General features: G+C 48.2%; 3 protein-coding genes across 8 annotated transcripts in view; 1 reads left to right on the top strand and 2 right to left on the bottom strand.

Annotated features, from left to right (window-relative positions):
- The window catches only part of LOC127650623 (NACHT, LRR and PYD domains-containing protein 3-like), a 615,184-nt gene that overhangs the window by 299,655 nt on the left and 289,695 nt on the right, over window positions 1–25,834 (top strand). For all 6 annotated transcript variants that reach the window (XM_052136147.1, XM_052136145.1, XM_052136144.1 and 3 more), the window contains exons 6-9: window positions 6,389–6,496; window positions 8,415–8,583; window positions 8,907–9,111; window positions 9,276–11,040. In XM_052136147.1, coding sequence (XP_051992107.1) covers window positions 6,389–6,496; window positions 8,415–8,583; window positions 8,907–9,111; window positions 9,276–11,040 — 2,247 coding nt within the window. The remainder of the gene's footprint in view (window positions 1–6,388; window positions 6,497–8,414; window positions 8,584–8,906; window positions 9,112–9,275; window positions 11,041–25,834) is intronic.
- Window positions 1–25,834, bottom strand: part of LOC127650622 (NACHT, LRR and PYD domains-containing protein 3-like) — a 527,629-nt gene that overhangs the window by 380,191 nt on the left and 121,604 nt on the right. The gene's annotated exons all lie outside the window — the stretch shown is intronic.
- Window positions 1–25,834, bottom strand: part of LOC127650628 (NACHT, LRR and PYD domains-containing protein 3-like) — an 857,046-nt gene that overhangs the window by 715,974 nt on the left and 115,238 nt on the right. The window lies entirely within an intron of this gene.

The raw sequence follows: 25,834 nt of genomic DNA, 5'->3' as shown, positions 1-25,834 counted from the left end.
TATTGAACAAATAAACACATCACAAATATAGATGATGTCCCATTTGTTGACAGGTGTTCAGTGGACTGTTCAGATGTCATGGACTCCACAAAGGATCTCAGTGGACAGACAGACACAGGGAAGGTCAAGAGGTCAGAGGATTTCAATGCTTTAATAAAATACACTGATAGATATTTCTGATATGCTGCACAAAACTACAGTATAAAAACACTGAGGAGAAATGAGAACAGACTGGATTATCTCAAGTATAAACATGTGAAAACAGCTTCAGGGTGAAGTGAGATCTACAGTCAGATGACAGTGAGACCGGTTTGATTCAGTCACAGACATGATCAAACTTGTAGTCTGTTGTATGTAGAAGGTGAAACTCAAATGTGTTTCTCTGAACATTTTTAGACACAAACACAGAATTTTCTTCAGATGAATGCAGAACAAACCATCAAACTTAAAGATGGTTAAAGTTAAAGAGAGAAATATAGGGAAGAGTAAAACTGAGAAACGTCTCGGGTTACATGTGTAACCCTTGTTCCCTGAAAAAAGCGGAACGAGATGCTGCGCTGCTAAGCGCTACGGGGAACAGCTTTAGCTGTGAGCCGAGCTGAATAATGTGTGTAACACGTCAATGAACATTGACCGGAATTTATAGCCTCGGCTGATGTAATCATTAGATGCACCTGCGTCCAGGCTATAAATGGATACGTCACCAGGTGTCGTCAGATACTTCTTTTTGAAGAGCAGTCCTGGGATGTCCCAGTGCGGCAAAGCAGCACAGCATCTCGTTCCGCTTTTTTCAGGGAACAAGGTTTACACATGTAACCCGAGACGTTCCCTTTACAAAAAGCTTCACTACGATGCTGCGCTGCTAAGCGCTACGGGGAACGCAATACCCACGCCGCCGCACTTGGGGCTTTCCGGATCCCTACGGTTGTGCAGTGTACTCACAAAAACGCGAGAGGTCTCAGACATGAGCTTGAGATGTCGACTCAAGGGCATAAGAGCCCGGAGTAGCATAAACATCTAAACCATTCAATTTTGATGAATGTGTGCGGAGAGGACCAGCCTGCCGCATCACAAACTTGTTCAGGCATGAGCTGAGATGTCGACTCAAGGGCATAAGAGCCCGGAGTAGCAAAGCATCCAACCCATAAAGTTCGATGAATGTGTGCGAAGAGAACCCTATCGCAACACAAACTTGTCATAAAAACTGATGAATGTGAGCAGAGAGGACCAGCCTGCCGCATCACAAACTTGTTCAGGCATGAGCTGAGATGTCGACTCAAGGGCATAAGAGCCCGGAGTAGCATAAACATCTAAACCATTCAATTTTGATGAATGTGTGCGGAGAGGACCAGCCTGCCGCATCACAAACTTGTTCAGGCATAAGCTGAGATGTCGACTCAAGGGCATAAGAGCCCGGAGTAACAAAGCATCCAACCCATAAAGTTCGATGAATGTGTGCGAAGAGAACCCTATCGCAACACAAACTTGTCATAAAAACTGATGAATGTGAGCAGAGAGGACCAGCCTGCCGCATCACAAACTTGTTCAGGCATGAGCTGAGATGTCGACTCAAGGACATAAGAGTCCGGAGTAGAAAAGCATCTAACCCATAAAGTTCGATGAATGTGCCGGAGTGCAGAACATCCAAACTAAAAAAGTCCAATGAATGTGTGCGGAGAGGACAACCTGCCGCATCACAAACTTGTTTAGGCATGGGCTGAGATGTCGACTCAAGGACATAAGAGTCCGGAGTAGCAAAGCATCTAGCCCATAAAGTTCCATGAATGTGTGCGAAGAGAACCCTATCGCAACACAAACTTGTCATAAAAACTGATGAATGTGAGCGGAGAGGACCAGCCTGCCGCATCACAAACTTTTCCAGACATGAGCTTGAGATGTCGACTCAAGGGCATAAGAGCCCAGAGTGGAAAAACATCCAAACTATAAAAATCGAATGAATGTGTGCGGAGAGGACAACCTGCCGCATCACAAACTTGCTGCAGAGGGAGACCTCTAGCCAAGGTTTTAGAGGAGGAGAGCCCTCTGGTAGAGTGCGCCCTAAAACCTACTGGCGAAGCTTGACCGCGCGCCTCGTAGGCCCGGGCAATAATGAGGATGCCTCTTTGAGGGCACCTCGCCCACCAAGCCGTGTCAAACCGCAGTGGCCACATAGAACCTGGCAGTGGCAAGGCAAGTGCCCGCTGACATTTCTTTCTACAGAAAATCCAGAACTGAAGCAAACTGGCAGTAAGCTGGTTCTGTAATAAGAACTTTAGTAGAAGGAAACGCATGCAGGCGCATTTGTGCTATGTATGCGTTACTACGATCAGCCCCTCCCGAGGGGGGTGGGGGGGCTGTGCGACTCGGGGAGAAGTAGAGGAGACATTGCGCTATCAACAGAGGCAAAGAGGTCCTCTTCTGCCCTGTAAAATCTACCCAGATCAGTTCCAAGTGGAGGGAGCCCTTGCACTTCAAATGGTCTCGATAATCTCAAGAGAAAACCCTGTGAACCTCATTTGGTACCCTTAGGGGCCAGACATGAAAGGTTTCACAATTCGGGCCAAGGATGAGAAGGTCCTCCCTGTTCGGAATCGCCCAAGGCGAGCCGTCGAGGAGAGGAATTAGCTCCGAGAAACATATCCCGTTCGGCCAGTGCAGCGCCATTAATAGGAGGCAAGACCCTTGCTGGTGAACATCGCCAAGACTCCCGGGAGCAGAGAAACCGGGGAAAGAAATGCATACAGACGCATTCTGGGTAGGTATGTGGCTTAACGTCCAGACCCAAGGGGGCTGGATGATTTCAGGGAGAAGTAGAGGAGACACTGCGCTATTCATAGAGGCGAAGAGGTCCTCTTCTGCACTAAGATCTCACCCAAACTTGTTCCAAGTGGAAAAAGCCTGGCATTTAAAAAGGTCTCGATAACCTCAGTTGGTACCCTTAGGGGCCAAACATGAAAGATTCCACAATTCGGGGCAGGGATGAAATATTGCCCTGTGCCTGAGATAGAAGATCCTTCCTCTTTGGAATCGCCCAAGGCGAGCCGTCGAGGGAAGAGATTAGCTCCGAGAACCAAGCCCTGTTCGGCCAGCGCGGTGCTATCAGTAAGAGGCAAAAGCCCTTGCTGGCGAACTCTGGGCAACTACTACCTTAGGGTGGAGTTTTTAACTCCCCCGCTGGTATTTTCTGTCTGGACCGTAAATCTGCTCCCGTATACGGGCATCCAGGGATATAACTGACCTGAGTGACAGGAGCTTACCCTGGGCCCTAAGGAGAATCTGACGTGTAAGAAATACAGCTGACAAGAACGTGGGTCTCCTTGATGATTTATTTAAGAGGCTACCGCTTTATTGTCCACCCGCACCAAGACATGGCAGCCTCAGGAGGAGGTATTTCAGGGCCAGAAATACAGCCATCAACCCGAGACAGTGACTTTGACAACCGAGCTGACGACCCTCCTATCCCCTTAAGCTGGACGACCACTTAAGGCCGATACCCCGCCCGTCAGGGAGGCGTCTGTCGTTAGCAGTCTGCGACAACAAGACGCACCTAGAGTGGGACCCAAGGCAGAAAACTGGGGTCTGAACCACATAGAAAGGGAACGAAGCCTGAGGCGCGTAACCCTTTTTAGCCTAGGGGTTTTGGCCCTTGGAAGTAATCCCCTGGCTTTTGGCCACAACAAAAATGGTCTCATGAGCAGAAGGTCCAGAGGGATCACCGTGGACGCAGTCACCCTGAGACCTGGAAATCGTTGATACTGATAACAGTGCAACCTTGACCTAGCCTGACTTTGCTCAGGGTGATCTGAATGGACTCAATCCTAGCGGGAGACAGTTGTGCCCGCATTGTGATTGAACTCCATACGATGCCCCGATAGACAGTGTTCTAAGTGGGAGAGAGGGCGCTTTTCTTGGCGTTGAGCCTCAACCCCAGAGAAACAGATGAGCTAAGACGATGTCCCTGTGCTGAACTGCCAGTTCCTGGAACTGCGCTAGGATCAGCCAGTCGTCTACATAATTCAGAATGCAGATGCCCCGGAGTCGCAAGGAGCCAGCGCTACATCATGCATTGTAAATGTGCGGATAAAAAGGGCTAGGCTGAGTGAAAGAACCTGACCCTGGAAGACTTCGCCCCCGGAAGTGAACCTCAGGAACTTTCCATGTTGTGGCAGAACTTCTAAATGAAGTATAGAAGTGGGACATAAGATCGATGGTGACCAGCCAAACGAGTTGTAGGGCTTGAGACACGACCGTCTTGACAGGCATCATCTTGGACTTGAACACCCATGGGTAGTTCAAGCTTTAAGATCTAAGCCAGACGCCACCCCTCACCCTCCATGGGAAACGGGAAGTATTTAGTGTAATAACCTAACTCTCTCTCTGGAAGGGGAACACAAACCATGGCCCCTTTAACCAGGAGATTGAGTTTTTTGTTTTGTTTTTACATAAAAAGAAATCCGGTTCACGGTAGTGAGAGCACGCCGTTGAAACACGGAAAAGCGGTGAGTGAATTAAATCCTGACGCCCTTATAAGACCCACAGAAAAGAATATATCCGGCAGAAGTTTCCACGCTGCCAGGATCTCTGAGATGGGTATTATATTTTAACACTTCCTGTTGAGGGTTGTCGGTGTTTCGCGTCCTGAATAAAATGCAGGAACAGCGAAAACACCCAATTTTGACGGAAGCCTCTGCAACCCGAAACACCAAGAGGTGGCGGGAATGGAGGGGCTTCGAGGGGGTACCGGGAGGGGTGAAGTGAAGCACACGCCCCGTCCCGAGGGGAGCTACCCCCTAATCTAGGCGCAAGACCGTCAGGGTTTTCTCTTACTAGAATTTAGAGTCCCGAGGTCTTGCTTCGGGGGCTGGCGAGGGCGGCAATACTGTCCCCAATCCCTGGGAGGAGGAGCACGACTCGCCACGCTTTGCTTTTGAGCCTCCCTTCAGTCAGGACCGAGGCGGGTCTGATGCTTGCTCATCAAGCACAGAACCCACACTCAGGTCATCCAGGAGGTCAGCCTGGTACGCCTGTAAAACAGCATAGTGTGCAGAGCAGCACCAGCCTGAACTGCTGCTTGATAAGCCCTTCCCACTAAAGTGGAGGTTGTCCTACAAGGCTTTGAGGGGAGAGAGGGCTTCTCCGGCGAGAGATAGCCCTCAAGCGTCTCTTCGACCGGCGGCATCACTGAATACCCCCGTGCCTCAGCACCCACGATAGTCGAATATAATGTCGAGGGTATGTGAACACGGGAAGAAAAAAAATATATATATATATATATATATATATATATATATATATATATATATATATATATTTTATTATTATTTTTTATTATTTTTTACGGGTTCTCCATGAGCAAAAAAGCTCTTCATGGAGGTTATCAAAGAAAGGGAAGGGATCCATGAGGCGTTCCCTTTCTTAGACTGGAAGATAAAATCTATCCCCTAATTTGGAGCATTTGGGGGTCTCTTTTCCGCGTGGCCAGTCCAATCTGGCAACCGCACGAGTAACAACATCGAGCAATTCCTCCGTAGATTTTTTATCGCGGATGGAAAGCTCGGAGGCGGGAAGAGAATCGCGATCCACCTCGTGATCCGAAGAAGCGTCGGAGCGCGCTTCGAGATCATGTGAAGGACCAGCTGGGTTTGGGGAGAGAGTGAGAGAAAGGGATCAACCCGTCTCTTGCTCCTCAGCCAAATCCATGCAAGAGCCCCACGAACGATCTTTTTTTTTTTTCGTGAGTGCTGACTCCCGGAAGCAAGCGAGGCGAGCACGACGCACTCTGCCTGTTAAAGCAAATCGCAGTGCTCGCACCCACCCTGCTGCAATGCGAGAGCAGCGTGCTCTTACCCCCACACAAACAGAGCAAAAACTGATGTGTGTCGTCTTCAGCTATAGAGCGAGAAGAGGGGAACACGCACTGTTTGCGGCTTTCAGTCAATCTCTCTTTTTTTCTTTTCTTTCTTTTTTAGAAATATATATATAATATTTTCTAGACAGAAGAGAAAAGAGAACAACGTTCACTGCACACTGCCTAACTGATTCTATCTCCTAACAGAGGAAAGAAAGTTTTGATAGGGTTTGTGAAACACACAGAAACAGAATCGCTCTGAAAAAAGAGTTTCTGACGACACCTGGTGACGTATCCATTTATAGCCTGGCCGCAGGTGCATCTAATGATTACATCAGCCGAGGCTATATATTCCGGTCAACGTTCATTGACGTGTTACACACACTATTCAGCTCGGTTCACAGCTAGAGTTGTTCCCCGTAGCACTTAGCAGCGCAGCATCGTAGTGAAGCTTTTTGTAGAGGGAACTGAAGAGAGGAAAAGAGTGTTTGTGAGAGTTTGTAGTTTTTAAAACAGTGTTTAATTGCTGTTGTGTTTTAGTGTCATTCATGGAGAATCTCCTGAATCCAGCTGTGTGTCCATGAAGAGTGACGGGTCAATGGATCCTCCACTTAGATTCAGTTCAGGAGCCCCTTGTGCTGATGTGAGGTGAGGACTCTCATGTTGACTGACAGTATGAACGTGTGTGTACACCACAGTCTGAGGGACGATTAGAAAGAATCCAGTGTATAAAATATAAATCTAAAAGGAAATATGCAATTATAATAAAAATAATGAGTCCTTCTACAGCTGATTGCTTTACTGTAACAGTTTCATTGGCATCTCTTCACAAGAGCTCATCTTTATACTGTACAGTAATATCATGTGAACATGACAGAGATGATCAGACATGACAAGAGATTGTTCCTCAGGTTAATGTTACTAAAAAAGGACATGTTGACTATATGTTACAGTATGTTTCCACCTGTGCTACAGTAATCTGTGTCTGATGAAGAATATGTTGTAGGGATATGTGTTGACACTTTCACTTTTGTTTTTTCATTATTTCAGTGACACTTAAAAACTGAAGAAATTGTCTCGTACTACATTGAATACGACACAATAAAGAGGCTGTTTATGTTTTGTAAATGAATTCTGGTCTCTGTAAAAAATATAAGATGCTTAAAAACATCCAATGATCTTGTAATCAGTTGCAATTGCATGGGGCCCCGGACGTCAAGAGGGCCCCCACACCGGTAGGAAATCTCATCAAAAGTCGCTTGAAGTGACATGATATTCTGGGTACACACGTGAACACGCCGTTGTCAGCGCTCTCAGAGCGGTTCATGTTAGAAGCTGCTGGGTTCAGGTCAGCAGGACTTTGGGTTTGTAATTCATGAAAAAATATTCTGAACTTCTTTCACTCACACGCTCAGATACACGCGAACGGATTAGTTATGGGCCGTTCACACCAAACGTGTTATTGTGTGCGTCTGCTCTGTTGTATCATTGTTTTCCAATGAACACGTGCTGGACGAACGTCCTTGACTGCTGCACCGCGTCTCTGTGTTTCTTCAGTGTGTCACGCAGTGACCGTGTAATGAGGCAGACGAGAATGAGGATCTAAGTGCAGCTTTTAATGAACACAAAAGATGAACACGGTAACTCAGAGTATAAAGAAAAACCAAGAACAGGGCTTAGAACAAGACATGAATACATTCAACAACTGACAACCGGTGAGCAAACAAACAGGGCTTTAAATACACAAAGGACTAATGACAAATTAAACACAGGTGAGGACAACAGGAGACAGCTGGCAGTGATGAGGGCAGGGAATTATGGGAAGTGTAGTCCATGGGAAACATTAATTGATGGATTATAATATTAATAAATACCAACTAAATTCCAAAATGTTACTGGTGAAGTAGATTCTTGCACATCCTGTTCACAAAAAACAACAACAACTGGAAAACATCATTCATTATAATTAACTACATTTTTATTTCATTAAACATTTTGAATGTACTTTTCTACAACGGCTTATAGGGTGAATTTAAAATTATGATTTCAAAATCAATTTTACGTAATTTAAGCAACTATTTTCTAAATAATGTCCCGTTATGTCGTGTTTTGTGTTCTGAATGATCAAATAAAACACACGTCCTCACTGCAGCTTCAGGATTTCTCAGTTCATTAAAAATGAAAATTGTGTCATAATTCACTCACCCTCATGCAGAAGACACAAAAGCAGATGTTTTAATGAATATGGTGAGTGGTCTTGTTAATACAATGGCAGTGGAGAGTGACTCACTTTAAAACTTAAAATAAAAGTATAAATGTGTAATTTTTCACTGTAAATCTTGACGTCTGTTGTGCATTCATGAGTGCTGTGAGAGATGTTTGTTCACAGCGGCTCGAGTGTTTATGTGAGAACTTATGTTGATGTTAGTGACATTGCAAGTTCTCATGTGACATATAATATATAAGACACATCATTAAATGTGTTTTATTGCACTGGATGTTGAAATTATGTTTTCAGATTACTAATAAAACACATGAACTAAACTCTGTTTAATTGCTGTTTTAGTGTCATTCATGGAGAATCTCCTGAACCCAGCTGTGTGTCCATGAAGAGTGACCGGTCAATGAATCAACCACTTAAATTCAGTTCAGGAGAGTCTTTGATCAACTACAGAAACAAACAGGATGAATCAGATTCAACTGCTGGGAAAGTGCCATTGGACTCCATTTTTGTGGTGTGTGTGTGTGTGTGTGTGTGTGTGTGTGTGTGTGTGTGTGTGTGTGTGTGTGTGTGTGTGTGTGCGTGTGTGCATGCGTGCGTGCGTGCGTGAGAGAGCAACACTTACACCTTTTTTTATATACACACTGTCTCATACACTTTAGGAAGCTTTACAGCTTCAGCCTCATCTTATTAACACACAAACACACACACATACACACTGATGAATTCAAGACAACTAAAGCACAAATAAAATGAGTGATGATTCTTGTCCACTGATCCTTCAGTACTTGTCTGTTACTGAATGAAGTTTGTTGTTTGAATGTTCACTGATTTCAGGAACTTGAGCACAAAATCATCTCTCTGATGAAGAAAGAGCTGAAGAGTTTCAAGAGACTACTGATCTCAGATTCCCCAGCATGCTCTGAGAGAGAGGAGGAGGATGATGAAGGTCAGAGCAGAGTCAGAGAGGGGTTTCTGAAGATCACACTGCACGTCCTGAAGAAGATGAAGCTGACAGACCTCGCTAACACACTTCAAACCAGTAAGAGCTCGCACTCACGTCACTATTACATCACGTCACCTTCAGAGGAAACACACAGTGTCTGGATTCACTCAATATTAGTGAAAGAAAATAAACTTAATGTCTAATGACCATTAAACATCAACATCAATTATAATTCCCATTTCTTTTCCTCTTTACATCAGAACTGATTTCTGTGCATCAACAAAAACTCAAAACAAAACTAAAAGAGAACTTCCAGAGAATTACTGAAGGAATGTCAAATCAAAGCAGCTCAACACTTGTGAATGAGATCTACACAGAGCTGTACATCACAGAGGGAGGGAGTGCAGAGATCAATAATGAACATGAGGTGAGACAGATTGAGACAGCATCCAGGAGAGCAGAGACACAGGAAACACCAGTCAAATGCAATGACATCTTTAAAGCCTTACCTGGACAAGACAAAGCCATCAGAACTGTGCTGACTAAAGGAGTTGCTGGAATTGGAAAAACTGTCTCTGTGCAGAAGTTCATTGTGGACTGGACTGAAGGAAAAGCAAATCAGGATGTTCACTTCATATTTCCACTTCCTTTCAGAGAGCTCAATCTGATGAAGCACAAAAATATCAGTTTGATGAATCTTCTTCATTACATTTTCACAGATACAAAAGAACTGAGATCAACATTCCTTGATGACTACAAAGTCATTTTCATTTTTGATGGTCTGGATGAGTGTCGACTTCCTCTAGATTTCCAGAACAATGATATTTTGTGTGATGTGACAGAATCGGCCTCAGTGGATGTGCTGCTGACCAACCTCATCAAGGGGAATCTGCTTCCTTCTGCTCTGCTCTGGATCACCTCTCGACCAGCAGCAGCCAATCAGATTCCTCCTGAGTGTGTTGACCAGCTCACAGATGTACGAGGCTTCAATGACCCTCAGAAGGACGAGTATTTCAGGAAGAGAATAAAAGATGAGCGTCTGGCCAACAGAATCATCACACACATGAAATCATCAAGAAGCCTGTACATCATGTGTCACATACCAGTCTTCTGTTGGATTTCAGCCACTGTTCTCCAGAGACTGTTGAGTGAAGCAGAGAGTGCAGAGATCCCCAAGACTCTCACTCAAATGTTCACACACTTCCTGATCTTTCAGAGCAAACTGAAGAGCCAGAAGTATGATGGGAAATGTGAGGTGGATCTTCAGCAGGCTAGAAAGAGGATTCTGTCTCTGGGAAAACTGGCTTTTCAACAGCTGGAAAAAGGGAACCTGATCTTCTATGAGGAGGACCTGAGAGAGTGTGGCATTGATGTCAGAGAAGCGTCAGTGTACTCCGGAGTTTGTACCCAAATCTTCAGAGAGGAGTTTGGACTGCACCTGGGGAAGGTGTTCAGCTTTGTGCATCTGAGCATTCAGGAGTTTCTCGCTGCTCTGTATGCTTTTATTTCCTTTTCTCAACAGAAATCAGGTCTCTTCAGTAAGTTTAGGTCATCTATGATTGATCTCCTGAAGAGTGAAGTGGACAAGGCCTTACAGAGTGAGAACGGACACCTGGACCTTTTCATTCGATTCCTTCTGGGTCTCTCACTGAAGTCTAATCAGACAATCTTACAAAATCTACTGACACAGACAGTAAGCAGCTCTGACAGCAAACAGGAAATAGTTGAGTACATTAAGATGAAGATCAGGGAGAATCCCTCTCCAGAGAAATCCATCAATCTGTTCCACTGTCTGAATGAACTCCATGATCATTCTCTAGTGCAGGAAGTACAAACATACATGAACAGAAGAGATATCAATCGTCTCTCTAGAGTCCGTCTCTCTCCTGCTCTGTGGTCAGCTCTGGTGTTTGTGTTGCTGAACTCAGAAGAAGAGCTGGATCAGTTTAATCTGAGGAAATATGATCCATCACATGAATGTCTTCTGAGACTGCTGCCGGTGATCAAAGCATCCAGAAAAGCTGAGTGAGTAATTTAGTGTTTTAATCTCACTTTATTGAAATTAAATAGCAGATTTTAAGATTTTAATGTACTTTGTTAGATTGAAAACAACCCCTTATACTATTTTGATGTTTGTTTGGTTTCATGTGTTACTTTTAATAGTTTTACCTTCATTTTAAACAGACATTGTAGCCAAATAGATTCAAAATGTTTAATGCAAAGTAAAACAAATCTCATTTAAAATAACAAAAGCATGTTTTCTACAGTTTTCCACTAAATAAATACAAAACGATACTTTATTTACTTTATACTGATACTTTATCATTTTTATTTATGCTTCCACATACAATAATACACATCCGCCTCATAAATAAATCATAATTTACCTGCATATATGTAAAGGTATCAATGGAAAGGAGGAGGCGAGAACCGGCTTTTCAATATAAATAATAGTTTAATGATAAACTTAAAATACAACATAAACACACACATGACGGACATATCCGTAAACGATCTCTCTCTCCTGCACGATCCTCTGCAGTCGACCTTTAAACCTCAGAGGCTTGATTAGCCTAATATGGGACCGGGTGTGTATGATCACGACCCGGCCCCGCCCTCCGCCCTGCCACAATATATTTTTACTAAAACATTTCTTGAATGAACATGATGTGCAAAAACCCAGTTAAATATGATACAATACTGAATTATTATCGGGGGACTCAGTCAAGTTTATTATTATAATATAATACTGAATAATTATTACGATTATTTTAAGGGTTTGATTGTTTTATACTTTAGTAATATATTTGTCATATTGTAGCTTCCTTTATTTCTGCAATGTTTATTTTACACAGTTTTTCTGTTTCTGTTTTGATAATCCTTTAATGGATTTTACTAAAAACAATGTTAAATTATGTTATACTATAATTGTAACGATTGAGCAGCAAGGCAGACGAGGAGATGCGGATCCAAATGCAGTTAGACTTTATTACATAAACAAGCAAGTAAACACAAAGGAACAACCCTCAATGGGGAAATAAAACATAAAACTGAAAACTAAACACGAGGAAACCAAACAGAGAACTCAGGCAACAAAACAGAGAACTTTGGCAGGGAACACATACCAGGCTAACAACAAACAACGATAGACAAGGACTGAACAAAAAACCAGGGTATAAATACATAAACATGGGACAAAGGGGCCAATGAACAAACAGAACTCAAACAAGATAACAAGGTGATTAACAGAAGCAAAATGGCAAATTAACGAGGGCAGGTGCAAACAATGAACGGTGAACACGAAAGCTAACAAAGAGGCTATGGAGTTACACAAGGGACAAAAGTGAAAACTAAGGAATGCAAAAGTGACAAAAATGGCAAACAAAAGGGCAACAGTGAAACAAGACATGGTATACATAACAGAGCCCCCCCTCAAAGGATCGGATTCCAGACGATCCTACAGAACAAAAAACTCACAAAAAAACAAAATGAGGGCATCAGGGGCAGACAGGCAGACCAGGGGGGTACAAGAACAAGAAGGCAGTCCAAGGGGCACAGAGGGCAGGCAGGAAGTCCAAGCGGGCAACGAGGGGCAGACAGGCAGTCCAAGGGGGCAACGAGGGGCAATGAGACGGTCCACGAGGGCACAAAGGGTAATGAGACAGTCCACGGGGCCAATTAGGCAGTCCCTGGGGGCACAAAGGGACAGGTTTAGGGGGCCAGGGAGGTATCTACCAGGCAGGGACAGGTTTAGATGGCCCGGGGGCTGGCCATAAGGCAAGGGCCGGCTCAGGGGGCCTAGGAGGAGGCCACAGGACAGAGGCCGGTTTTGGTGGCCTGGGAGATGGCCGTGGGCCAAGGAGCTGATCAGGGGACCTGGGACGTGGCCACAGGACAGAGGCCGGTTTTGGTGGCCTAGGAGATGGCCATGGGGCAAGGATAGGTTTAGGAGGCCTGGGGGTTGACCACGGGATGTGGGTAGGCTTGGGGGACCTGGGTGGTGGCCGCCGGATAGGGACCGGCGGAGCCGCGTGAGGCGGAGCCAAGGAGGACTTCGGAGGCGGAGCCATAGAAGACTTGGGAGGCGGCGCCGAAGGAGGCGTAGGCAGGACCATGGGGGGCTTAGGAGGCAGAGCCGAGGGAGGCCCAGGAGGCGGGGCCGAGGGAGGCATGGGAGGCCGAGCCGGGAGAGGCGGAGCCGGGAAGGAACTAGGAGGTGTTGGAGGCGAGGCTGAGGGAGGCTTCAGAGGCGGAGCTGAGGGAGGCTCCGGAGGCGGAGCCGAGGGTGGCTCTTGCGGCGGGGCTGAGGGAGGTGGCGCCGTAGGAGGTTCTTCAGGCGGTGAGCTGGAAGGCTTCGGAGGTGGAGCCGAGGAAGGTTGAGCCGTAGGAGGCTCGAGAGGCAGAGCCGTGGGAGGCGGAGCCGTAGGAGACTCGGGAGGCGGAGCCACAGGAGGTGGAGCCGTAGGAGGGAGGCTCCGGAGGCGGAGCCGAGGGTGGCTCTTGCGGCGGGGCCGAGGGAGGTGGCGCCGTAGGAGGTTCTTCAGGCAGTGAGCTGGAAGGCTTCGGAGGTGGAGCCGAGGAAGTTTGAGCCGTAGGAGGCTTGAGAGGCAGAGCCGTGGGAGGCGGAGCCGTAGGAGGCTCTGGAGGCGGAGCCGCAGGCGGAGGAGCCATAGGAGGCTCAGGAGGCAGAGCCGCAGGAGGTGGAGCCATAGGAGGCTCGGGAGATGGAGCCGCAGGAGGCTGGGCCATAGGAGGCGGAGCCGTAGGAGGCTGAGCCATAGGAGGTGGAGCCCTGGAAGGCTCGAGAGGCTTGAGGGGCGGAGCCCTGGTAGGCTCGAGAAGCTTGAGGGGCGCAGCCCTAGAAGACTCGAGAGACTTGGGAGGCAGAGCCCTGGAAGGCTCGAGAGGCTTGAGAGGCGGAGCCCTGGAAGGCTCGAGAGGCTCGAGAGACTTGAGAGGCGGAGCACTGGAAGGCTCGAGAGGCTCGAGAGACTTGAGAGGCGGAGCCCTGGAAGGCTCGAGGGGCTTGAGAGGCAGAGCCCCAGGAGGCTCGGGGGGAGGAGCTCTGGAAAGTCAAGTCAAGTCAAGTCAATTTTATTTGTATAGCGCCTTTCACAACACACATCGTTTCAAAGCAGCTTTACAGAATATTAGCATTAACAGACGATAAGAACTGTAATGTCTATAAAGTCGATTTTAATAGTGTTTATAAATAATTAAATGATAATTGTATTAATAACCCCAGTGAGCAAGCTGTAGGCGACTGTGGCAAGGAACACAAAACTCCATAAGATGTAGATTAATGGAGAAAAATAACCTTGGGAGAAACCAGACTCACTGTGGGGGCCAGTTCCCCTCTGGCTAAAATTATGAATGTAATGTAAATATTAATTATGTATAGGTAAAATCATGGTTTAAAATGATTAAACTAAGTGATAAGGGTCATTGATTAAACATAGATTGTGTTTGAACTGTAAGATTAATGACCAAAGTCTTTGAAGTCCATCTTGATTAATTGCAGAAGTTCACATACACTCACCTAAAGGATTATTAGGAACACCATACTAATACTGTGTTTGACCCCCTTTCGCCTTCAGAACTGCCTTAATTCTATGTGGCATTGATTCAACAAGGTGCTGAAAGCATTCTTTAGAAATGTTGGCCCATATTGATAGGATAGCATCTTGCAGTTGATGGAGATTTGTGGGATGCACATCCAGGACACGAAGCTCCCGTTCCACCACATCCCAAAGATGCTCTATTGGGTTGAGATCTGGTGACTGTGGGGGCTATTTTAGTACAGTGAACTCATTGTCATGTTCAAGAAACCAATTTGAAATGATTCGAGCTTTGTGACATGGTGCATTATCCTGCTGGAAGTAGCCATCAGAGGATGGGTACATGGTGGCCATAAAGGGATGGACATGGTCAGAAAAAATGCTCAGGTAGGCCGTGGCATTTAAACGATGACCAATTGGCACTAAGGGGCCTAAAGTGTGCCAAGAAAACGTCCCCCACACCATTACACCACCACCACCAGCACAGTGGTAACAAGACATGATGGATCCATGTTCTCATTCTGTTTACGCCAAATTCTGACTCTACCATCTGAATGTCTCAACAGAAATTGAGACTCATCAGACCAGGCAACATTTTTCCAGTCTTCAACTGTCCAATTTTGGTGAGCTCTTGTAAATTATAGCCTCTTTTTCCTATTTGTAGTGGAGATGAGTGGTACCCGGTGGGGTCTTCTGCTGTTGTAGCCCATCCGCCTCAAGGTTGTGCGTGTTGTGGCATCACAAATGCTTTGCTGCATACCTCGGTTGTAACGAGTGGTTATTTCAGTCAAAGTTGCTCTTCTATCAGCTTGAATCAGTCGGCCCATTCTCCTCTGACCTCTAGCATCAACAAGGCATTTTCGCCCACAGGACTGCCGCATACTGGATGTTTTTCTCTTTTCACACCATTCTTTGTAAACCCTAGAAATGGTTTTGTGTGAAAATCCCAGTAACTGAGCAGATTGTGAAATACTCAGACCGGCCCATCTGGCACCAACAACCATGCCACGCTCAAAATTGCTTAAATCACCTTTCTTTCCCATTCTGACATTCAGTTTGGAGTTCAGGAGATTGTCTTGACCAGGACCACACCCCTAAATGCATTGAAGCAACTGCCATGTGATTGGTTGATTAGATAATTGCATTAATGAGAAATTGAACAGGTGTTCCTAATAATCCTTTAGGTGAGTGTAGATGCAATTGTCCTTGTTAATTGGCCGATGAAGGCTTTTGTTGGCAATTGTTAGTCTAAGAATTTCATTTCAGGATCGTAGTCCATAAATAGACCGAGGTGATGCAGGTTGGAGTTGGCAAAATTTCATCCTCTGAAGTCCATCATAATAGATTGAAGTGATGTTTGGCTGGCACCGGCTGCATTTAGTCATCATCATTCTGCGACATGTAGCAGTGGAGTCCAACATGAAGCAGGAATGGTGCTGGATCCAGCCGGTTCTGGTGACCTCAGGATAGGAGTCCCGAGGTTGAGACAGGGAAACAAATAAAAAGATGTAAGCGTAGATGCCATTGAATTTATTGCAGAGTTAGAGATCATGCTCAATGTTTCTGGTTTCTGGTTCCGGCAGACCCAACTAAAGCAGCCTAATTGTGGGATAAATTAGGTGTATGCCTGCCTAAATAGATGAGTCTTTAGTCTAGACTTAAACTGAGAGAGTGTGTCTGCATCTCGAACAGTGTTTGGGAGACTATTCCATAGTTTAGGAGCCAAATATGAAAAGGATCTTCCTCCTTTAGTGGATTTTGATATTCTAGGAACTATTAATAGGCCAGAATTTTGCGATCTTAATGAACGTGTTGGAATATAGCTGTTACGCTTGAGTAACGAGGCAGACGAGGAGATGCGGATCCAAATGCAGTTGAACTTTATTAAATGAATAAAACAGGAAAACACAAAGGAACAACCCACGATGGGGAAATGAAACATAAACTGAATAAGCTGACCAAGGTAGACACGAAACAGGGAACTCGGGAAGGAAAGATACATCTGGTTAACATCAAACGATGATCGACAAAGACTGAACAAAGACACGGGGTATAAATACACAAACAAGGGAAAAAGGGGCCAATGAACGAACAGAACTCAAACAAGATAATAAGGTGATTAACAGAAGCAAACGGCAAACTAATGAGGGCAGGTGAAAACAATGACAGGGAACACGAACGCTAACAGAGGACTATGGAGTTACATAAGGGACTAAAGTGAAAACTAAGAAGTGCAAAAGTGACAAGATGGAAAACAAGAGGGCAACAGTGAAACAAGACAGGGTAACCGTTACATAGCCCCCCCTCAAGGATCGGATACCAGACGATCCTTGACAACAAACAACAAAAGACAAAAATCCACAAGGACAACTTGAGGGCACCAGGGGCAAACAGACAGTACAAGTGGGCACATGGGCAGACAGGCAGACCAGGGGGGCACACTGGGCAGGCAGGAAGTCCGGGGGGCACAGAGGGCAAGTCAGGCTGGTCCGGGAGGTGCTAGGGGCAGACAGGAAGTCCGGGGGGGAAATGAGTCAGTCCATGGGTGCACAAGTGGAGATGAGGGTTAGGGGCCCAGGGAGGTATCGACCGGGCAGGGACAGGTTTTGATGGTCTGGGAGCGGGCCACCGGGCTAGGACAGGTTTGGGGAACCTGGGAGGAGGCCACTGGACGGGGACTGGGTCAGGAGGCCAGGAGGGAGGACTCAGGACGGGAACAGGGTCAGGAGGCCTGGGTGGAGGCCACAGGACAGGGACTGGATCAGGGGGCCTGGGAAGAGGCCACGGGACTGGGGCTGGGTCAGGAGGTCTGGGGAGAAGCCACAGGACAGGGACTGGGTCAGGGGGCCTGGGAAGAGGCCACAGGACGGGAACAGGGTCAGAAGCCCTGGGAGGAGGCCACAAGACAGGGGCCGGGTCAGGAGGCCTGGGAGGAGGCCACAGGATAGAGGCCGGCTTTGGTGGCCTGGGAGGTGGTCGTGGGCCAAGGGCCGGTTCAGGGGACCTGGGAGAAGACCACAGGACAGAGGCTGGTTTTGGTGGCCTAGGAGATGGAGTGGCCACAGGGGAGGCCGGCGGAGCCGCGTGAGGCGGAGCCAAGGAGGACCTCTGAGGCGGAGCCGAGGGAGGTGATGGCTCGGAAGGCCCAGAAGGCGGAGCTGAGGGAGGCTCAGGAGGTGGAACCGAAGGAGGCTCAGGAGGCGGAGCCGGGGTAGGCGGCGCCGTGGGAGGCTCTAGGAGCGGAGACCAGGAAGACTCTGGAGTCTCTGGGGGCAGAGATGTAGGAGGCTCTGAGGGTGGAGCCGTCGAAGGCTTGAGTGGCTTGAGAGGCGGTGCCGGAGGAGGCTCGGGAGGCGGAGCCATAGGAGGCTCGGGAGGCTCTGAGGGCGGAGCCGTCGAAGGCTTGAGTGGCTCGAGCGGCGGAGCCGTAGGAGGCTCGGGAGGCTCGGAGGGCGGTGCCGTCGAAGGCTTGAGTGGCAGAGCCGTAGGAGGCTCGGGAGGCTCTGAGGGCGGAGCCGTCAAAGGCTTGAGTGGATCGAGAGGCGGAGCAATAGGAGGCTCTGGAGGCGGAGCCGTAGGAGGCTCTGGGGGCGGAGCCGCAGGAGGCCCCGTAGGCGGAGCTGCAGGAGGCTTGAGAGGCTCTGGGGGCGGAGCCGTAGGAGGCTCAAGAGGCTCTGGGGGCGGAGCTGTAGGAGAATCGGGGGCGGAGCCCTGGAAGGCTCGAGAGGCGGAGCCCTGGAAGGCTCGAGAGGTTCAGGAGGCGGAGCCCTGGAAGGCTCGAGAGGTTCGAGAGGCGGAGCCCTGGCAGGCTCGAGAGGCTTGAGGGGCGGAGCCCTGGCAGGCTCGAGAGGCTTGAGGGGCGGAGCCCTGGCAGGCTCGAGAGGCTTGAGGGGCGGAGCCCTGGCAAGCTCGAGAGGCTTGAGGTGCGGAGCCCTGGAAGGCTTGAGAGGCGTAGCTCTGGGAAGCTCAGGGGGCGGAGCTCTGGAAAGCTTGGGAGGCTTGAGAGACGGAGCCCTGGAAGACTCGAGAGACTTGAGGGGCGGAGCCCTGGAAGACTCGAGAGACTTGAGAGGCGGAGCCCTGGTAGGCTCGAGGGGCGGAGCCCTGGTAGGCTCGAGAGGGTTGAGAGGCGGAGCCCTGGAAGGCTCGAGAGGCTTGAGAGGCGGAGCTCTGGGAAGCTCGGAGGGCGGAGCTCTGGAAAGCTTGGGAGGCTTGAGAGGCGGAGCCCTGGAAGGCTCGAGGGGCTTGAGGGGCGGAGCCCTGGTAGGCTCAAGAGGCTTGAGAGGCGGAGCCCTAGAAGACCCAAGAGGCTTGAGAGGCGGAGCTCTGGGAAGCTCGGAGGGCGGAGCTCTGGAAAGCTCGGGAAACTCGGAAGGCGGAGCTCTGGAAAGCTCGGGAGACTCGGATGGCGGAGCTCTGGAAAGCTCGGGAAACTCGGATGGCGGAGCTCTGGAAAGCTCGGGAAACTCGGAAGGCGGAGCTCTGGAAAGCTCGGGAGGAGGAGCCCTGGGAGACTCGAGAGGTGCTGGCTCTTGGACCGATCGAGGCTTCTGGTGCTGGCTCTTGGGCGGTCATGGCTACTGGCACTGGCTCTTGGGCGGTCTTGGCTACTGGCACTGGCTCTTGGATGGTCATGGCTACTGGCACTGGCTCGTGGGCGGTCATGGCTACCGGCACTGGCTCTTGGGCGGTCATGGCTTTAGGCACTGGCTCTTGGACGGTCACGGCTACTGGCTCTGGCTCTTGGGCGGTCATGGCTACTGGCACTGGCTCTTGGGCGGTCACGGCTACTGGCTCTGGCTCTTGGGCGGTCACGGCTACTGGCTCTGGCTCTGGGGCGGTGGAGGCTACAGGCGCTGGCTCTGGGGCGGTCGAGGCTACAGGCGCTGGCTCTGGGACGGTCGAGGCTACAGGCGCTGGCTCTGGGACGGTCGAGGCTACAGGCGCTGGCTCAGGGGCGGTCGAGGCTAGCGCGCTGGCTCACTGGCGTCTGAGGCTAACGGCACTGGCTCACTGACGTCTGAGGCTAACGGCACTGGCTCACTGACGTCTGAGGCTACTGGCTCTGGCTGGCTTACCGTGGTATGTGCCGGCTTAGGTTCGCCGGGCGCTGAGGGCAGAGTCAAGGGGGGTTTCGGGCATGGGGCTGCGGCAGGCGGAGGCTGGAGCGCAGAGACCACTCCCTTTCTCCTCTTCCTCCGGGCTGATGCGACTGGGGAGGCTGGGATGCTGTTCCTGGTCAGCATGGGTACAGGCTCGCTGGCCGTGGTTGACGAGGGCTCAGGCTTGTTGATGGTAGAGGCAGTAGGCGCTGGTTCGCTCACTGTGACATACGTGGCCGCTGGCTCGCTCACTGTGACATGCGTGGCCGCTGGCTCGCTCACTGTGACATGCGTGGCTGCTGGCTCGCTCACTGTGACACGCGTGGCCGCTGGCTCGCTCACTGTGACATGCGTGGGCCCTGGCTTGCAGACCGGGGCAGGCGTGGGTTCTGGTTTGCAGACCGGGGCAGGCGTGGGCTCTGGCTCGCAGACCGGGGCAGGCGTGGGCTCTGGCTTGCAGACCGGGGCAGGCGTGACAGGAAGAGCCCCGGACAGCTGAAGGGTCTCCACAGTGGGTGGAGGGGTAGGGTCCTCCTCCTCTACGACGCCCACGGTGAGCTGTGAGCCGCAAACTAGTAGGGTCGCCTCCAGGAAGTCGCAGAGCGTCCAGCCATGCGTTGCCTGTGGCAACCGCTCCCTCAGCGCCGCGTTCAGATTGCCCCTAAAGAAGGCCACCAAGGCTGAGTCCGGGAAGTCTGAGACACTCGCCAGGTTCAGGAAGTCGTGGATGTGGTCTTCAATAGGGCAGTCCTCTTGCTTTAAGCAGAGCAGATGGTAGTTCGCACGTTGAACTGCTGGATCCATGGGAGGTCGATCGTTCTGTTACGCTTGAGTAACGAGGCAGACGAGGAGATGCGGATCCAAACGCAGTTGAACTTTATTAAATGAATAAAACAGGAAAACACAAAGGAACAACCCACGATGGGGAAATGAAACATAAACTGAATAAGCTGACCAAGGTAGACACGAAACAGGGAACTCGGGAAGGAAAGATACATCTGGTTAACATCAAACGACGATCGACAAAGACTGAACAAAGACACGGGGTATAAATACACAAACAAGGGAAAAAGGGGCCAATGAACGAACAGAACTCAAACAAGATAATAAGGTGATTAACAGAAGCAAACGGCAAACTAATGAGGGCAGGTGAAAACAATGACAGGGAACACGAACGCTAACAGAGGACTATGGAGTTACATAAGGGACTAAAGTGAAAACTAAGAAGTGCAAAAGTGACAAGATGGAAAACAAGAGGGCAACAGTGAAACAAGACAGGGTAACCGTTACAATAGCGTGTTAGAAGATCACTTAAGTACTGCGAAGCTAGACCATTCAAAGCTTTGTACGTAGTTAACAGAATTTTAAAATCAATACGGAATTTAACAGGTAGCCAATGTAACGATGATAAAATGGGGCTAATATGATCATATTTCTTGGTTCTCGTCAGCACTCTGGCTGCTGCATTTTGAACCAATTGAAGTTTATTTATTGATCTTGCTGGACATCCTCCCAGTAATGCATTACAATAATCTAGTCTTGAGGTCATGAACGCATGAATTAGTTTTTCGGCATCAGCAACCGAGAGCATATGCCTTAATTTAGCAATATTTCTTAGGTGGAAGAATGCTGTTCTACAAACATTTGTAATTTGATTTTCAAAGGACAGATTGGTATCAAATATAACACCTAAGTTCTTTGCTGTTGAAGATGATGTAACAGTACATCCATCTAGAGTCAAATTATATTTTAGTGGCTTATTTTTAGAGTTTTTTGGTCCAATAATTAGAACCTCTGTTTTGTCAGAATTGAGAAGAAGGAAATTTCTGGCCATCCAATCTTTTATTTCATTGATACACTCTGCTAATTTTGAGAATTGTGAAATCTCATCAGGTTTTGAAGAAATATAAAGTTGTGTATCGTCAGCATAGCAGTGGAAACTTATTCCACGATTCCTGATAATATCTCCCAGGGGAAGCATATACATGGAGAAAAGCAGAGGCCCTAAAACTGATCCCTGTGGCACTCCATACTTTACTTTTGTTTGGTTTGAAAATTCCTCATTTAAATAGACAAAGTGGTAGCGGTCTGCTAAATATGACCTAAACCATGCTAATGCCACTCCACAAATTCCAACATAATTCTCCAGCCTATTCAAGAGAATGTTGTGATCTATCAGTGTCGAATGCAGCACTAAGATCTAAAAGCACTAGAAGAGAAATGCAGCCGCGATCAGATGATAAGAGCAAGTCATTTGTAACTCTGATAAGTGCAGTCTCTGTACTGTGATGAGGCCAAAATCCTGATTGAAATTCTTCATATATACTATTTCTCTGTAGAAATGAACATATTTGGGAGGATACTACCTTTTCTAGTATTTTTGACATAAACGGGAGATTTGAAATCGGTCTATAATTAGCCAGATCTCCAGGATCAAGTTGTGGCTTCTTAATTTGCGGTTTGATAATTGCCATTTTAAAGTTTCTTGGGACATGTCCTAAGCATAGCGAGGTGTTAATGATATTAAGAAGAGGTTCTGATATTACAGGAGATACCTCTTTTAAGAGCTTAGTTGGTATAGGATCTAACAAACAAGTTGTGGCTTGTTGATGTTTTGATAAGTTTTGTTAGCTCTTCATGACCTATGATAGCAAAGGATTGAAGTTGCACATGAGGGAAATTATTCGACACTGTTTTCTGAGGTGCTATGACAGATGATTGCATAATTCCAATTTTATTTCTCATTATTTCAATTTTATCTGTAAAGAAATTCATGAAGTCATTACTCTTGAGCTGTGACGTAATATCTGGTTCGGTTGAGGCTTTATTCCTAACCAATTTAGCCACAGTACTGAATAAACATCTAGGATTGTTGTGGTTATTTTCTATGAGTTTACTAAAATATGCTGACCTGGCAGCTTTGAGTGCGTGTTTGTAGCTACAGACACTATCCTTCCATGCACCCTGAAATACTTCTAATTTTGTATTTTTCCACATGCGCTCCATTTTCTGAGCTGCTCTCTTGAGAGCATGAGTGTGATCATTGTACCATGGTGCAGGGCTTATTTCTTTAATTTTCTTTAATCGAAGTGGGGCGACAACATCAAGGGTGCTAGAGAAGACTGCATTTAAATTTTTTGTTATTTCATCAAGTTCTTCTGGGCTTTGGGGTTTATTGAGTATATGAGATAGATCTGGAAGAGTATTAGTGAAGTCATCTTTAGTGGTCGAAAGAATAGTTCTACCTGAACGATAGCGTGGTGTAGATTGAGTAACATTAGCTGATTGCAGCATGCAAGAGACGAGGTAATGATCCGAGATGTCATCGCTCTGCTGCAGAATTTCTATATTATCAACATCAACTCCATATGAAAGAATTAAATCTAGCGTATGATTATGGCGATGAGTTGGTCCTGTTACATTTTGTCTGACTCCAAGAGAGTTGAGAATACCGATAAATGCTAATCCCAATGTATCATTTTCATTATCTATGTGAATGTTGAAGTCACCAACAATTAAGGCGCTATCTGCAGTAACTACAAGATCTGATAAAAAATTTGCAAATTCACTAAGGAAATCTGAATAAGGCCCGGGTGATCTATACACTGTAGCAAGGGTAAAGGACGACAGAGATTTTTTATTTATATTTGTATTTGACGGTGTCACATTAAGCATTATCAGTTCAAAAGACTTACATTTATATCCTGTCCTCTGAGTAACACCAAAAACTTCACTGTAAATTGTAGCAACACCTCCTCCTCGACCCTTCAGACGAGGTTCATGTTTAAAACAATAACCTGGGGGAGTAGATTCATTTAAACTAATATATTCATCCGGTTTAAGCCAGGTTTCAGTCAAACAGAGCGCATCCAATCTATGATCTGTAATCATTTCATTGACAATTAGTGCTTTGGTAGCAAGAGATCTAATGTTTAGTAGCCCTATTTTATATGATGTTTATTTTTAATTTGTTTGTTTTGTTCAAGTTTGACCTTAATCAAATTTTTTCTAAATGATTTAGTGAGGGTATTGTGTTTGGTAGTTCGGGGAACAGACACAGTCTCTATGAGATATCTAGGTGATACAGTCTCTATGTGTTGTAGTTTATGTGACCTGTGTGACGTCTCATGGCAGCTAGCAGACGTTCGGATTAACCAGTTGTGAAAGCTCGGGAGACTTGAGAGACGGAGCCCTGGAAGACTCGAGAGACTTGAGAGGCGGAGCCCTAGGAGGCTCGGGAGGAGGAGCCCTGGAAGGCTCGAGAGACTTGGGAGGCAGAGTACTAGGAAGCTCGGAAGGCGGAGCTCTGGAAAGCTCAGAAGGCTCGGAAGGCAGAGTACTAGGAAGCTCGGAAGGCAGAGCTCTGGAAAGCTCGGAAGGCTCGCAAGGCAGAGTACTAGGAAGCTCGGAAGGCGGAGCTCTGGAAAGCTCGGAAGGCTCAGAAGGCAGAGTACTAGGAAGCTCGGAAGGCGGAGCTCTGGAAAGCTCGGAAGGCAGAGTACTAGGAAGCTCGGAAGGCGGAGCTCTGGAAAGCTCGGAAGGCAGAGCACTGGGAAGCTCGAGAGGAGGAGCTCCGGGAGGCTCGAGAGGCGCTGACTCTTGGACGGGCGCGACCACTGGCGCTGGCCTTTGGACGGTCATGGCTACTGGCGCTGGCTCTTGGACGGTCGTGGCTACTGGCACTGGCTCTTGGACGGTCATGGCTACTGGCACTGGCTCTTGGACGGTCATGGCTACTGGCGCTGGCTCAGGGACGGTCAAGGCTACTGGCGCTGGCTCAGGGACGGTCGAGGCTACAGGCACTGGCTCAGGGACGGTCGAGGCTACAGGCGCTGGCTCAGGGACGGTCGAGGCTACAGGCACAGAGAGACCTTTCCCCTTCTCCTCTTCCTCCGGGCTGATGCGACTGGCGAAGCTGGGACGCTGTTCCTGGTCAGCGTGGCTTCAGGCTCGCTGGCCATGGCTGGCAAGGGCTCAGGCTCGCTGACCGTGGCTGACGAGGGTTCAGGCTTGCTGACGGTAGAGGCCGTAGGCGCTGGCTCGCTCACAGTGACATGCGTGGGCGCTGGCTCGCTCACCGTGACAGGCATGGGCGCAGGCTCGCTCACAGTGACATGCATAGGCGCTGGCTCGCTCACAGTGACATGCGTAGGTGCTGGCTCGCTCACAGTGACATGCGTAGGCGCTGGCTCGCTCACAGTGACATGCGTAGGCGCTGGCTCGCAGACCGGGGCAGGCGTGGGCTCTGGCTCGCAGACCGGGGCAGGCGTGGGCTCTGGCTCGCAGACCGGGGCAGGCGTGGGCTCTGGCTCACAGACCGGGGCAGGCGTGGGCTCTGGGGCAGGTGTGACAGGGAGAGCCTGGGACGGCTGAAGAGTCTCCTCAGTAGGTGGAGAGGTAGAGTCCTTCCCAGCATGGCCACAGTCAGCGGGGAGCCGCACAACAGTAGGGTCACCTCCAGGAAGTTGCGGAGAGTCCAGCCGCATGATGCCGGCGGCAGCCGCTCCTTCAGCCAGCCACACAGGTTGTCCCTGAAGAAGACCACAAGGGAGGTGTCCGGGAAGTCCGCAACAGCCGCAAGTTTAAGGAAGTCGCGGACGTGGGCCTCAATTGGACGGTCCTCTTGTCTCAGGCAGAGCAGGTGGTATCTGGCACGTAAAACCGCTGGATCCATGGTGGTCTATCGTTCTGTAACGATTGAGCAGCAAGGCAGACGAGGAGATGCGGATCCAAATGCAGTTAGACTTTATTACATAAACAAGCAAGTAAACACAAAGGAACAACCCTCAATGGGGAAATAAAACATAAAACTGAAAACTAAACACGAGGAAACCAAACAGAGAACTCAGGCAACAAAACAGAGAACTTTGGCAGGGAACACATACCAGGCTAACAACAAACAACGATAGACAAGGACTGAACAAAAAACCAGGGTATAAATACATAAACATGGGACAAAGGGGCCAATGAACAAACAGAACTCAAACAAGATAACAAGGTGATTAACAGAAGCAAAATGGCAAATTAACGAGGGCAGGTGCAAACAATGAACGGTGAACACGAAAGCTAACAAAGAGACTATGGAGTTACACAAGGGACAAAAGTGAAAACTAAGGAATGCAAAAGTGACAAAAATGGCAAACAAAAGGGCAACAGTGA

The sequence above is a fragment of the Xyrauchen texanus genome, chromosome 10 (genome assembly GCF_025860055.1).
Source record: "Xyrauchen texanus isolate HMW12.3.18 chromosome 10, RBS_HiC_50CHRs, whole genome shotgun sequence".
Lineage (NCBI taxonomy): Eukaryota > Metazoa > Chordata > Actinopteri > Cypriniformes > Catostomidae > Xyrauchen > Xyrauchen texanus.
This window is presented reverse-complemented; position numbering and strand designations above follow the sequence as displayed.